This window comes from Dunckerocampus dactyliophorus, chromosome 3 (assembly GCF_027744805.1).
Source record: "Dunckerocampus dactyliophorus isolate RoL2022-P2 chromosome 3, RoL_Ddac_1.1, whole genome shotgun sequence".
In the NCBI taxonomy this organism is placed as follows: Eukaryota; Metazoa; Chordata; class Actinopteri; order Syngnathiformes; family Syngnathidae; genus Dunckerocampus; species Dunckerocampus dactyliophorus.
Window position 1 is genome coordinate 12,412,748 of NC_072821.1, and position 14,168 is coordinate 12,426,915.

The following is a 14,168-nucleotide window of genomic DNA, read 5'->3' on the forward strand; positions in this document are numbered from 1 at the left end:
CATAGTTGTATATGTTAGGCACCACTTGGTTACATTAGCAGCTGTCTCGGCTGTTGTTCTCCCGAGCGCTGCTGCTGCTGGTCAGCTGTAACTGTATCCCTTGCAAGAACTGTATGCCTTCTCTCTGTGAGACTTTATGTACTTTTGTATTCTGAGCAGATCTTTTTGGTATGTTAAAAAAAAATCAATAAAAAGATGTGTAAAAAAAAAAAAGCTCATTTTTTATCGACACTGTCAGAGAGGTATTCATTTAACAATATGTTTATTACTGTGCTTGTAGTTCGCTGTCGTACACGTCAATCCAACTGTTTTTTAACCGCTTATTCTGTTGGAACCTACCCCAGCTCACTTCAGGCGAAAGGTGGACTATACCCAGGACTGGTCACCAGTCAATCAAAGGGCACGTACTGTATAGTGACATGCATTCACTGTATCACCGAGTATTGACTGAACCTACGCTGCCTGCAACTGAAGTCAGTCGAGTCAACCATTATATCATCAGTGACTGTTTAATGCCACTTTCAAACAGTTTAATATGCTAAAAAGCTTGTGAACAAAATGAATAAACACATTATCACACATAATCACGACACTGAACACAAGTTTGTACGTAATAGTTTTACTTTATTTAAACTGAGAATCAGGTTTTTCATAAGTAACCACAGTGTAAAATCTTTAGGCAAAAAAAAACCCTTTCAAATAATTCTTAATGACAAAGACAAATAGACAAAACATGAGGCATTAACAAAAAGCATCTTAATTACAAGCGATACATTCAATTTTCATGACTTTCTCTTTTGAGGAGGAGCAGCTCGGGATCCACCTGAGTTAATATGTAAAAAAAAAATAACCCACGGCGCTCGACACTTGATTTCGTCATCACATATTACTGGGGAGACCATGAGCAAGTCAGTCCATTAGCAGACTGAAAACTCCAAATCCCTTTAAATTCACATGATCGGATAGGAACACATGAGAAGAGACCAGGACGACATCCAAGGATGTTCTCTTATGTGAACAAGTGACATTTGACCAGACTCTCACAAACATCATTGACCCAAATACTGCACAACTTACAAGAAGCTGAATCATAAAATATGGAGAAAGAACACACTACATTTGCAGCTGTGTGAAGTTCAGGAGAACCATTACAATACTTACAGCAAGGTTGAGTGCAGCAGCTCATGTGTTTGCTCAATTTTAATGACAACAGGCAACAAAAACAGCGATTCTTCATGAGGAGAGTGAAAACGACAACAATTTACACATAAGCTGGATGTATTCGAACTGATCTCTTCTTGCCAATATGCAGCGGTGACCCTTTCTAAAATCATCTTTGGTTTATAATGTTTGCCCCTGAAAACAAACTGATTGTGTCACTTTTCCTCTCTAAATCCCACCCCTGATTGAATCCTCTTCTTCAGGAATCCTCTGATTATAAACAGCAATGGAAGAACATTTGTGCACCCACTGACCTCTCTGCAGTCTTTCCTAAATAAAACTGCAATCATCTCTATTTTATCCATAAAATGCTAAATTATTTCCATAGATTAGTGATTTGACTAATTTGCTTGATAGACTAAATGGAAAACATTATTTTTAAAGGCATGTGGGAATCTCTTTCTATACCAGTCCCATACTGTCAATGATGTCATGTTCTTTTTAGAACACAAACTAGTTGAGATATAAACAGCGCCTCTACTGGTTGCAGCCAAGTAGTGCACACCATTGCTTCAAGATGCAATTAATCAACAATGAATGTCACAATAATCAACATAATTATTAACAATAACAGATTAATGGCTATCCCTTTCACATTTGAATTACACAATCAAATAGGTTAGATTGTGTTGACAACATGAAGGAGTGGGTGCACATTTGCAAGTACAATGCTGCACCGCTGCAACACAAATCTCTAAGAATATCATTTCACCTATAATATACAAACATCTGGTTGCAACGGTTTTGGAGGAGATCTGCATGAGGATCATTTGTTTTGTGTGCATAAGACTGATTAGTAATTGCCCTCCATCTTGGGTCAGGTGCCCGTGAATGCTGCTGGCACCTCCCTGGAGAACTTTTACCCGCAACTTGTCGTATTTCAAGGCCACTAATGTGCAAGGCTTTGTTGTGAGGAGCATCACCTCAGCTGATCATCATCTTTGGTCTAATAATGTGTTTGATTATTCCACATTCCCCTCGACAGCTGAGAGATTACAATAAAATAAAGTCAGGTAGGCAAACAGGTCTTTGGGTAAATAGCGTCAGTCACCACTGCACATTGGCCTGCTCATACAAAACTACTTGGCAGACAAGTGCTAATTTTATCTACTCTACAGCAAAACAGCAAGAAAAGGGATACCTGGAGCTAGATTCAACTACATTGTGTACTCAGTAGTACAAAGCTTCTAATAAAAATATAGCTTTTCAGGACGTTATGTTGATTCTTCACTTTCATCCCTGATTATTATTATTTTTAAACATTGTGTTGGTTCACTACAATCACTCTTTATGCAATGCATCTTCTACCTGAGAAAAATGAGGCCTCGCTCGACCCCCTGAAAGATGCATCCACATTAAGGCCAATTCCAAAGCTTTTCTGCACCTATGTAACACTGCATGCACTTGTGGAGGTTGAGATCGAAGATATACAATAAAAAAAAGGCAAAGGGGAAGTCTGAGCTACTGGCACAGAAATACATTCATAGCAAATCTATTAGGCAAATTACACACAGCTTAGTACTGAGAAGATACCCTGTCAGTTCACCATGTAACACTACATGACTTTTCAAATGTACTAAACCTTGTTCCCTGAGTTTAGGAAAGCCAACAAAGACAATCAAATCAATGTGAGGTAGTATAAAAACAGAACAGCAAGGGCAGCTGCACACTGACAACACATAAAACAACATACATTATTCGCATCCCACACCATTACTCAATAATGGAATAGAAAACTCTTATTAATACTGGCTCATGACCTCAGCAACATCTGAGAAGACAAATGTGTGTTTTCCATCCAGTACCAGAGTAGGGAATGGAAGCAGCAGTGCCCTTAAGTTCCAGTAAATTAGGGGAAAAAATGACAAACTGGGATGACAATCAGGAAGTATCACCCGTTATGTAATGTCACATAACGTGGTAGTTCTTAAATATAAAACAGAGGTTTGACTCGTGAGCAAACCGAGGTAGATAATCAGTGACAAAGGGCTCCACGCTTCCCTTTTCACTCCAGTGATAAACTCTTAAATAAGCTTTTTGACAATCGCAAACATTCATGGTGGGTGAGTTTTTTCTTTTTAAAAGACAAACAAACAAAGAGGAGTGAAAAGGAAAGGCCTGAAAAGCTGATAAAAAGGTCAAAGTTGAGCAGGCTTCAAACAAAAGAGAAAAAAGGTTTTAAAGTTAAAAAAAAAGGTGTCTTCTTTGTTTCTTTCCATGTGTCGCAGACACACTGCAGTCACACACAAACATGTGGTACACTTGCTACTCACAAGTATTTCAGTAAAGCCCTAATTACAAGTATACCACCACACACACACACACACACACGCACACACACACTCACACAACCTCACACACGGACAGCAAACGGCAACTTCTCTGAGCTTCCTGATGACACCTGAGGTCCTCCACCAATTTCAAATCGCTCTCCTCCGCCATCTGACCCGCTTCGTCATCTTCTTCATCTTCACCTCCGCCACTGTCCTCCGCTGTCACAGACGGCTGTCGGCTGCTCGGACCGGACAGGTTGGTCATCTCCGTCTCGTCGTGCGAGTAGCGGCCAGAGTCCCCAGTGGCATTGCTGCCCTCGCTATTGGAGGACCCCTCCGAGTCTCCAGGACGTCCCAGCAAAGCCTGCAGGGAGGCAGGCTGGTCTGCATCAACGGACAGCTCTTCTTTGTAGGTCAAAATGGTAGAGCCTGGCTGGTAGGAGGCGGTGCTGCATCTCATCTTCTGTATTTCTTTTACACCCTTGTTGCCATTGCTATTGAAGGAAAACCATTTGTGTTTCTTCTCAGCATTGGGATGAACTGGGCCAAGACAATTGATGATGAGATTGGTTCCACCCTGCAGGAGACAACCAATATTAAAAACAGTGCATCTAAGACTTACTGGAATTATTAAGGCGTGACGTCACACATACTCTACAGGTATGCTTTGTGGATATCTGTATCTGATACCTGTATTTTTTTCTTAATCCTGCTGATTGTTCTACTATGTCAACATGACTGCAGTGACAAAGAAAAGGTTTACTGTTGATTAAGCACCTTAGTATCAATGAAATGGTCCTGGTTCATCATGGCGACACTCGTGTTGGCGTCCTCAGCTGGGCCCTCTGAGCCCAGGTGTCCTGCAGCAGAGGTGGGCGAGCTCCTTCCGCCCCTGTTGACTTTAACAGCTGATGATTTCCTGCAGGGAAGCCAGAATGAAACATCACTTGAGCCACATACACACAAACTTGACTGTGGTGAACAAAGACAAAGCATACCTGTGTTTGCCTCTGCACACGATAATGAAAGCACAGATGATGATGCACATGAGAGCGATGGAGACTCCCACGGTGATGCCTGTCATGGAAGTTTGGTCCAGGTGGTAGTAGCCATCGGAAAAGCCTGTAGAAGAAACAACACAAGGTCGCATTAAAAATACTGCTGTGAGTTTTAAAAAGATGAGGCACCAAGTGAAAAACAAATGTAGACGTTACAGACCTGTGGAGTGTGTGGAGCCACGTGACAGCCGAGGATCATGACCAGAGGTGTGATCTGCTCGCACTGTCAGCTCCACCATTTGAGAGAAGGGCCCATCACCCATTTTGTTGGAAGAAGACACTTTCACCAGGTAGAACTGGCCAGGCTTCAGGTTCTCCAGCAGCGCCATGGTGATGCTCCCTGTCAAAGAAAACCAACACATTGTTGTCACTGTAATTGGATAAAACTATCATTTTGACATTACACTCACAGTATTCCATATTAAAGACAAAAAACTAGGATTAGAGTTGAATACATTTATCAGACTCTATTTCAATAACTAGACTGGATGATCCATCTTCAGTATTACCACAGAAGTATAGTGACAAAAACATGCATTCTGTTCTATTAAATATCACAATCATCTCTTAAATCAATTCTTAACTTTATTCAGGTTAGTATGTATGTTTCTTTTCACACAACTGTAATCTTACATTCAAATGTGAACAGTCGTTCAGGCTACATTTATTAAACTTGTATACTGTTATACTTAATCTCTTTACTATGCATCACACAATGTATAACTCTGTATGTGATAAACAGTTTGTAAATGGAATAAAGATTGTAAATAAAGTTTGATTTGACATGTCAAAGGCAATCATATTACAGTGACACAAAATAAATAATGCCATATAAATAACAAAATAAATAATGCATTTAATAATAAAAGTAATGTAATTACTTCAAATATTATCATGGGGATTATTATAAAACATATGAGGGATTAACAAGTCCTTTAGTTGTAATTGCATTTAATATTTTAAGTGGTTATATTCCACAGATGAAATATAGTGTGGCACATGATTTCTTTACTAATGTAAGTGATGAAATAAAATAATAAATATTCGCTACCTTTTAGCTACCCTTTGATGGTCACCGCCCCGCCAAAAAGATCTCAGCACAAAAGAGAAGAGGGGGAGTGCTGTTTAGATTGATGTGAGAGGAGCTATAGGGGCTTTGTGAACCACTTCACTTTTGACCCCTTGCCCAGAAGAGTACTGGTGGGTGCAATGTGTCTTTGTGTATCCAATCATGGAGTTACACTACTTGCTTGTTGATAAATGTTGCTGGTGTACAAAAGGTGAAAAGGAAAGCAAAGCAGCTATAATCACATCGGCATCAACAAATACAGCTAACTCAATCTGACGCAGGGAGGGAAGCTAAAACATCAGGAAAGATGAGTTACTGATTTCCAAGGGACGGTTGTCTCGCACTGGAAAAGAGCTGGCGCTGTGAATGGATTCATGCATCTGCATATTACCTCTTTCTCTCTCTACACATGCATCCTTACCCTCTCTTTGTAGCACCTGCCATTCCCCTGCCAGCCACTCATTTCTGGAGGCATAAAGGATCGTGTAATGTGTGACAGCCAAGTTTGCTTCCCCCGGAGGTTTCCATGACACCAGCGCTGTGTTCTCCTCGATCAGCGTCACCTTCACGTTGGTGGGAGGCAGCGTGGGAGCTAGGATAGATTGGCGTGATAGAGTGACCAGTCAATTTTACGGTTACAGCAGGAAGTAAGGCGACTGTAGCACAAGTCTAGGAGTAGGGCAGTTCCACTAAATTATATGTATTAATATATATATGTGTATGTTATATATGTTTCACAAAATATACTGGCATTTTTGGTTCGAGGTTGATGCTACTCTCTTTTTGATATTTAAATATACAGTACGTTTATTGCACATTTGGTGTGACGTGCAGTAATTCCACATAAAATCATGTGACAGCCTGATCTGGCCCTCAGGCCTACAGTACATAGTTTGACACCTGTTAGATAGCATAGCATGTATAATAATGATTTGTAAATGGCAAGGTAAGACTCACCCTCATGGAAGGTACTCTGATAGACCACAGGGCTCCAGGGGCTGGACAGTTGGTCAATATGAAGACGGATAGCAAATTCATACTTGGTGTTGGGCTCCAGATCCCGCACTAAAAGGCTTTGCTCATTCCTGAATAAAAGATATATATAAAAAGGTAAAGATGATGCATCCATTACAACAGCATCATATGTGTAGTATTGGTGGCACAAGAAAGAGTTGTCATTTACGTCTGCAGGTAGAGGACCAGCGAGGCGTTCTGCAGGCCGACGGGGTTGCAGCGGACAGTGTAGTTGACCGAGTGGCTGGATGTGAAGGCCGGTCGGCCCCAGTGAAGAAAGACGGAAGACGAACTGTTGGTCTTTGCGTACACGTTGTGGGGAGGTGGTGGAGGCGGCACCAGGCGGTCTCGAACGGCTGAGAATGCATTATAGAGGTAATGTTAGGTTTTCCCGACCAGGGCCGTCAATCGATAAAAATATTTAATCGAGATTAATCGCATTTTATTCATAGTTAACCCACAGTGCACCAGTAACTTCTCTTTTCATACAACGGTGTGGGCTGAGGGTCAAACAGGACATACGCACGTTAATCACGCACCAAAAAAAATAGCACCATTAAAGGAAACTTCAGTTAACTTGGACAGTCCTAAAATGAACATAACGGTAGAACACTCACAGACACATCCAGGGGTGCTGATAGTTTGGTCAGCCTGGTAGCCATCCCCAATGAAGTTGTAAGCCAGGAGCTTCACATGGTACTTCTTTCGCGGGTCTGCATTTAAAGAGAAGGAAGATGGCAAAATGTCAAAATCAGTCCATCTGGCGCTTCACACGTGGACGTCAGTGAAGATCCACAGACATTTCTGCTTGTCATCACTGAAGATTAATGACACCTCTCCATCCGGAGTGTGTGGGTGTACGGTCAATGTGGGTTTTGGAAGTGATGGTGTGGTGGGAGTGTGACAGATGCTCAGCACTATAAGACCTTTGGCCAGATCCATCACCCTGACACCCGTCTTTCAAGCGCACAAAAAAGAAGATCCTTTCCTCAGCCCGGGTCAAGCTCTGCTGCTCAATGGTCAGCGACCACTTCTATTCAGAGCTAAGTTCTGGGGGGTGAAGTTGACCAACTAAACCCCTTGGGAAGGACATCGGTCAACAGCATTCGCAGGCCACAGTGACCTTTAGGACCATGGTCCAAACAAAGGTCAGATCACCAAATGTCCCTTTTAGCCTAAATATGATGATAACTACTTATATGGAACATGGCAACTAACACGAATTTACTACACAACAAACATTAGACACTTCATTAGGTATATCCAGAGATGTACTGTAATTATAGCTTTTAAAACAATACTGCTTAATTGTGGTATTAACTGTTTATTACTGTGGATGTAGTTGCCAGTGTATCATAATGAAAGTTGTTTAATAATCAATACTGAGTAATATCATTTTTGTGTAATTATTCAGACAAGCTTTTTAGCCACAATAGTACTGTATGCAGCTTTTGGTGGTGTACCAAATGTTGTGGTCAGTGACAAACACAAAGAGTGGCAAAATGAGTGCTAATGATTCAGGAGTGCTATGTCAGAGGTATAACCCTTAATCTATGAGCTGAGTTTTGTTCAGCATGATTATTAGCAGAAGCCCAACAGATGAATTTGTGTGCATGTGGGTTGAGAGGTTTAAGAGGGGGGAGGAGTGAAGCTCTTGCACCCTCTACACAGGCCTGAGGAGTTGCACTGGAGACAGACAAAGGTCAAGAGGTCAGCCTGAGATAAAACTCTGAAAGAATCTGAGGTCACAGGCATGGAATACGAGATGAACCTTTTTTTTTTTTTGCTGAACGAATCTTATTACATCCCCTCAAATGTCTTATTAGACATAATGATGCAGACAGTTCTAGTAAATGTGTTACAGCCAAACTGAGCAGAGTACATGCATATTTGGAATATATCCACTGGAATAAGTCCACTTTTTCTTGCCAAAGTTTTTTCATTGTTCACTTCTGTGTCCACATCTAAAGAGAAGCTTATAGCATGTATCTCAAGCCAAGGCCCACAATACAATGGACCTGCCGTAATTATACGAGAGAGGATCTACGACAGAGGGTTACTGGGGGGAGGGTTGGAAGCTGTGACATCTGGGCCATGCCCTTTGACATGGAATCCGGGCAAGCTAAATCCTGCAAAAGGAGGGGTTGTCAGGCTCTCTTGGACCGGTGGTGGGGGGTCAAGCACAGGAAGCGAGTGGAAAACCAGGGCAACATTGCTGAGAGTCAAAGTATATGATAAACTTACAGGAATGGAGGATGTCAACATCCTCTAATGCTATAAGAAGTATAACACTCTGCTGTTATACCTAAATGCAATGTTTCCCAAACTTAGTGTCAGAACCCAAAATGTCTTCTGTATCAGTTTATATTGGGTTGTGTTAAGATATTATAAGCTTTTTACTATATAATAATGGTGCAGGGACAGAATATCTTGAAACACAATCTTTGATTCATATTTGCTATAATAAATGAATGTCATCAGTAGGGGTGTCTTAGAATAGTCGACTATTCGACAATTCGATTCGGAGGAGTCTGATTCGACTATTGATTTCGGTAAATGTCATGTGATCAAAACTGTACCATTCTGACTACCACTGCTGAACATACATTTTTACACAGAATCTCTTTGTTTTTGCATAAATAGCCTATTTGTGTTCAACAACAGCATAATTTGTGTTAATAAAAAATTAAATGACGTGTGTTTTTAACAGAAGACCTGTACTAACCACGCATTAATAAAAATCACCCGCTTCAGTGGCACAATCCAGGGTAGCGCTAGCTGTTGACGTCGACTGACTTATTGGCTCATAATGGCTACTAAAAAAAATCATCCAAAAAGGTTAAAGATGACTTTAGAAAGTGAAATGCAACTTGTGTCAGAAGCTTCTTAGATATGACATAGCAACCAACAGCCCATCCATCCCTCCATCTTCTATGCTGCTTATCCTCACTAGGGTTACGAGTATGCTGGAGCCTATCCCAGCTGACTGTGGGCGAGAGGCAGGGTACATCCTGGACTGGTCGCCAGCTAGTCGCAGGGCACATATAGACACTCACATTCATACCAATGAACAATTTAGAGTTGCAAATTAACCTAACATCCATGTTTTTGGAATGCAGGAGGAAACCGCCGTGCCCGGAAAAAACCCACGCATGGGGAGAACATGCAAACTCCACACAGAGATGCCCAAACAGAGATCTGAACCCAGATCTTCCAGCTCTTCTGACTGTGCGGCCAACATGCTAACCACTAAGTCACCGTGTGACCACAACCAACAGACTCATTTAAAACACCTGAGGCACCTGTCATTTTATGACCTGACAGTGAATTTTAATGCAAGAGATGAGGAAGTTAATTGAGAGTTTTGGCAATTTGTTGTTTTTCAAGCCATGTTCTTCCTATTTCATGTGCACTTTTATGATGTGTTCCGACAGCGACCGTGTTTACTTTTCGTTTGTCTTGCTTTCTGTGTCACAAATAAATGAAGGTACTACTGTTGCACACCTACCATGCTTATTTGTTTATCTGAGTGTTTTAGCCTTCGCAAATGAGATCTGTTTATTTGTCGGGATCGCCATTAGTTCTGCTCTTTAAAACAAAACAAAAAACAGTAGAGGAATGTGAGTGTGAATGGTTGTTTGTCTATTTGTGCCCTGCAATTGGCTGGTGACCACTCCAGGTTTACACCACCTCTCGCCCAAAGTCAGCAAGGATAGGCTTATTGCAAACTACTGAAGATTTCTAAACTTTGCAAATATACTGCATAGAATTTACAATTCATTTTTAACAAATAATTTTGAATGCAACTGTATGTAGCCCTGCGATTGGCTGGAGACCAGTCCAGTCCTCTCACCTGAAGTCAGCTGGGATAGGTTCCAGCACACCCCTGCGACCCTAATTAGGCGGCATAAAAAAAATGGATGGATGGATGGATAGGCAACGTATGTATCTGCCAATGTGTATGTTTGAGGCCTGGAGAGGAATCATATTTGAAATCAATTTAACTGAATCTAATTCCTATACAAAATAAAACTCTAACAAGAAAAAGACAATATGTTATATTTCTTTATAAGGCACTTGTTGAAACAATGGAAAATCATATTTAGGACACTTTTAAAAAATGTAGTGTTAACCGTATATTTTATTTTGGTTATATTGAATTATAATAATAGTACGCCACTAGAGATTAAGAAGAAATTACTTATACTTTTCACTAACTAGCAGGGCCAACCAAATGGCTCATAGTGAGGCACTGAAGCTCCCTTTTCAAAAGTGTTAATACAATAAAGCGGTAATTGGCTATCAATCAAATAAGCTACAGTACTACTGTAGTAGAGTTGGATTCAGATTCATTTATTAATGTGACTGGGTTACAACACATTGTATTCTTAGAAAGCTGCATTCTTCAGTCCGTTGACATTCCTTGAGTGAAGAATTTTCCTGTCCATCCCACTGGTGTAAATCTCTCCAGGCTTGACTTCCATAAATCACAGTGTTTGTATTAAAGGGCATATTCGGGCCGTTAGTGGTCAGCCTCTTTTCTTTTTTTTTACTCCCACAATGCAAATCCCATTGGCCACTGAGGTTTTGTTCTGTCCTGCGAAAGGCCACCCCAGGCCATGGCAAACCTGACATGAACAGGGGCCGTAAATGTCAACTCCCCACACCCTAGTATCCACCCCCTCCCACAAACAAAACACTCAAATGCAAGTATCCTTAAAGTAAGTTAGGGCTATCGCCATCGTAACAATCAATGAATGTACCTTATATTGGGTTTCATCAGTGCAATGGGCGAGATGGAGGATATAGTGTAGTTGGGAGATAAATGGCTACATGTGTGTGGTGCCACCAGGTATGAGAGGTATTTGAGCTTTTCTCACCGACCAGCCAAAGGACACACACATACAAGTTAGGGTCACAACATTTACACCCAAGCGGAGCCTCCGGAACACATTCCTGTCCCTCGGGGTGCGCTTTCAATCATTGGGCTTGTCATAAGTGATCATTTACCAGGCAGGTCCTTTGAGTTCCTTACCAGCCAGTGTCCTTGTGCAGCTGTGCACACAGAGCTGAGCAGAATAAGCAGCATCCGATTTGATCATATTATAGCTGATCATTCAGAAATCAATGACATCGACAGCAGAGGGATGGCTGGAGTGAACAACATCAGCAATATGTATTGGGAAATCCTTTTACTGTACAAGGATATTCAAATTGGTCAATTAAAATTCAGCAATTGATAGCAACAAGGACACAATGTAGGCCCTTGTCTGTTTACATTACAGCAGGGGTAAAAACAATGACGTACATTAAGACTTTGATATCTTCGCATCGAATGACGCAAAAATGCTGCAAATGGCAGACCACCTGTTTGTGATGTTAGATGTTATTTTGCTGTTGTTTGGTGTTCAGTGTTTATACAGGAGAGCATCAGAAGTTTACATGTTCTTATCATTTGCAAAACAACACGACTGGCTCCCTGCTAATTTTATTTTGGCAAAGTTGCTCTCACGGTGAAAAAGGTTGTTATATTACAGCATCAATGTGTGGAGGAGCTTAAATGAGACATGAGACAACATGCGTCCATGTCTTTAAACTAGGGGTCTCCAACAGGTAGCTCGCCACCTAATTTTTAATAGCTCACCAATGGATCAAAGAATATTTGCTTCAACTCTTAGTATTTTTATAACTGTTCAATTCAGACAGGACGCCTCTATATAATGACACATTACCACAAAATAGCGTAAAAACTGACCATGTTGTTTGAGTAGAGATCTGCTTCATAAGTAAAGCACAATTTAAATGTTGCCAGTTTTCTCAAAATAGCTCACCTCTCCTTTCTTTTCATCAAAGGACAGGGGAACCTCGGTTAGCGTCCGCCCCAGTTAGCGTGTTTTTCATTTAACATAGAAAATTTACACCATAATTTTTCCTCCGTTTGCGTACTTTTTCCGGTTAGCTACAATATCGCGTTCGTCTTGTCATGTTGCTAATACACTGCATGAGTCCAACTGTGTTCTTAATGTATTTTTAATGACCGAATGCATCTATTAGCTTACTGAAGTGAGAAACACAAGCAGTACAGAAAATGGATCGGCGGAGGTGAGCAACACTACTGAATTAAAAAAATAACTCAATAGCAAAACAGGAAGGTGGTGTCCGTGTTGATCTTGCTGCCACATCGTGTCTTTGGGAACAGTCACGTCAAAATCACGTCTTCAGGTACCTTAAATGTTAAACCTTAAGTTATCCCTTTCATTCATCATTTACAGTAAAGGCCAAAAGTTTGGACACAACTTCTCATTCAATGCGTTTTCTTTATTTTCATGACTATTTACATTGTAGATTCTCACAACTACGAATGAACACATGGATTTATGTACTTAACAAAAAACTGCGAAATAACTCTAAATATGTGTTATATTTTAAACATATATTTTATGTCATATATTTTTTTGATAGCGTTGCAAACCCTTGGTGTTCTCTCTTTTCACTTCACAGGTGTGCCTTGTCAGGGACACTCAGTGGAATTTCTTGCCTTAGTAATATAATATGGTTGGGACCGTGGGATTGTATAGTGTGTGTCCAAACATTCGGCCTGTACTGTGTGTGTATTTATATGCATTTCAAATTGTTTTATGCATGTAAAACGATAATTGCAAAACTATAAAAATGTGTTTTGCGTTAACATTTTTGGCTTTCTGGAACAGATTAATTAGATTTACATTGTTTCTTATGGGAAAAATTTATTCAGTTAGTGTCCATTTCAGTTCAAGTTGGCCCTTCTGGATTAAGGAAGCTAATCAAGGTTCCACTATAGTGGATAGTGCTCAATAGTGATGAAAGAGGAAGTTGGAAACCCCTGCTTTAAACCATCTATGAACCAGATTTGGGAAGACAATATAAACATTTACGTACTCCATTTACATATTTTACAATAAGCCAATTTCCAACGTTTGGAGAAATATGTGTAAAAACAGTCTAAGATCTTTTTAATTTTTCTTAAAGGGCGCTTAAACTGTGTATGAATTCCGCTACATAAATTATGCTCTCATTACTGATTAACACTAATCACCATGTAGACAAAGTAATCATTGGTAATGCCTTTAAAGATGTTAATGTAGAGTCCCTGCAGCACAGCAGGACTTTCACTAGCAGTTTGTGTTGTTGCCTCACAGTTTTACATCTTCTCTCCTTTGCACCACACTTGCAGCCGAATCACGAGAAACTACCCCTCTGACACACAAGACAGCCAACCCACAAGGCATGCTCATTGTTTGGCCTACAGCTTGGCCAGTGAGAGGCTTGCACTGCCTTACAATCTTGGCCAATAAACCAGCTTTGTGACTCTGAAAGCCAAACACAATGAGAGGCTTTGATGTCAGCAACACCGCTCACCGCGCTCATAAAACAAACAGTAAATCTGCCTCAGCTAAACGCCATCCTGAGTCTTTAAAATGCCACCAAAGAGGGAGCTTTATTTAGCACCAACTTTGGTTTGATGTCACAGAAGTGACTTAATTAATGGTTATC

At 40.7% G+C, this 14,168-nt stretch overlaps 1 protein-coding gene across 2 annotated transcripts in view; it reads right to left on the minus strand.

Moving 5' to 3' along the window:
- Nucleotides 1-665: 665 nt before the first annotated feature.
- prtga (protogenin homolog a (Gallus gallus)) overlaps nucleotides 666-14,168 on the minus strand; it is a 37,888-nt gene continuing 24,385 nt past the window's right edge. For both annotated transcript variants that reach the window (XM_054770461.1, XM_054770462.1), the window contains 8 exons: nucleotides 7,253-7,348; nucleotides 6,805-6,991; nucleotides 6,579-6,706; nucleotides 6,043-6,213; nucleotides 4,713-4,892; nucleotides 4,493-4,616; nucleotides 4,272-4,413; nucleotides 666-4,071 (listed from right to left, as the gene is read on the minus strand). In XM_054770461.1, coding sequence (XP_054626436.1) covers nucleotides 3,565-4,071; nucleotides 4,272-4,413; nucleotides 4,493-4,616; nucleotides 4,713-4,892; nucleotides 6,043-6,213; nucleotides 6,579-6,706; nucleotides 6,805-6,991; nucleotides 7,253-7,348 — 1,535 coding nt within the window. In that variant the 3' untranslated portion in view covers nucleotides 666-3,564. The remainder of the gene's footprint in view (nucleotides 4,072-4,271; nucleotides 4,414-4,492; nucleotides 4,617-4,712; nucleotides 4,893-6,042; nucleotides 6,214-6,578; nucleotides 6,707-6,804; nucleotides 6,992-7,252; nucleotides 7,349-14,168) is intronic.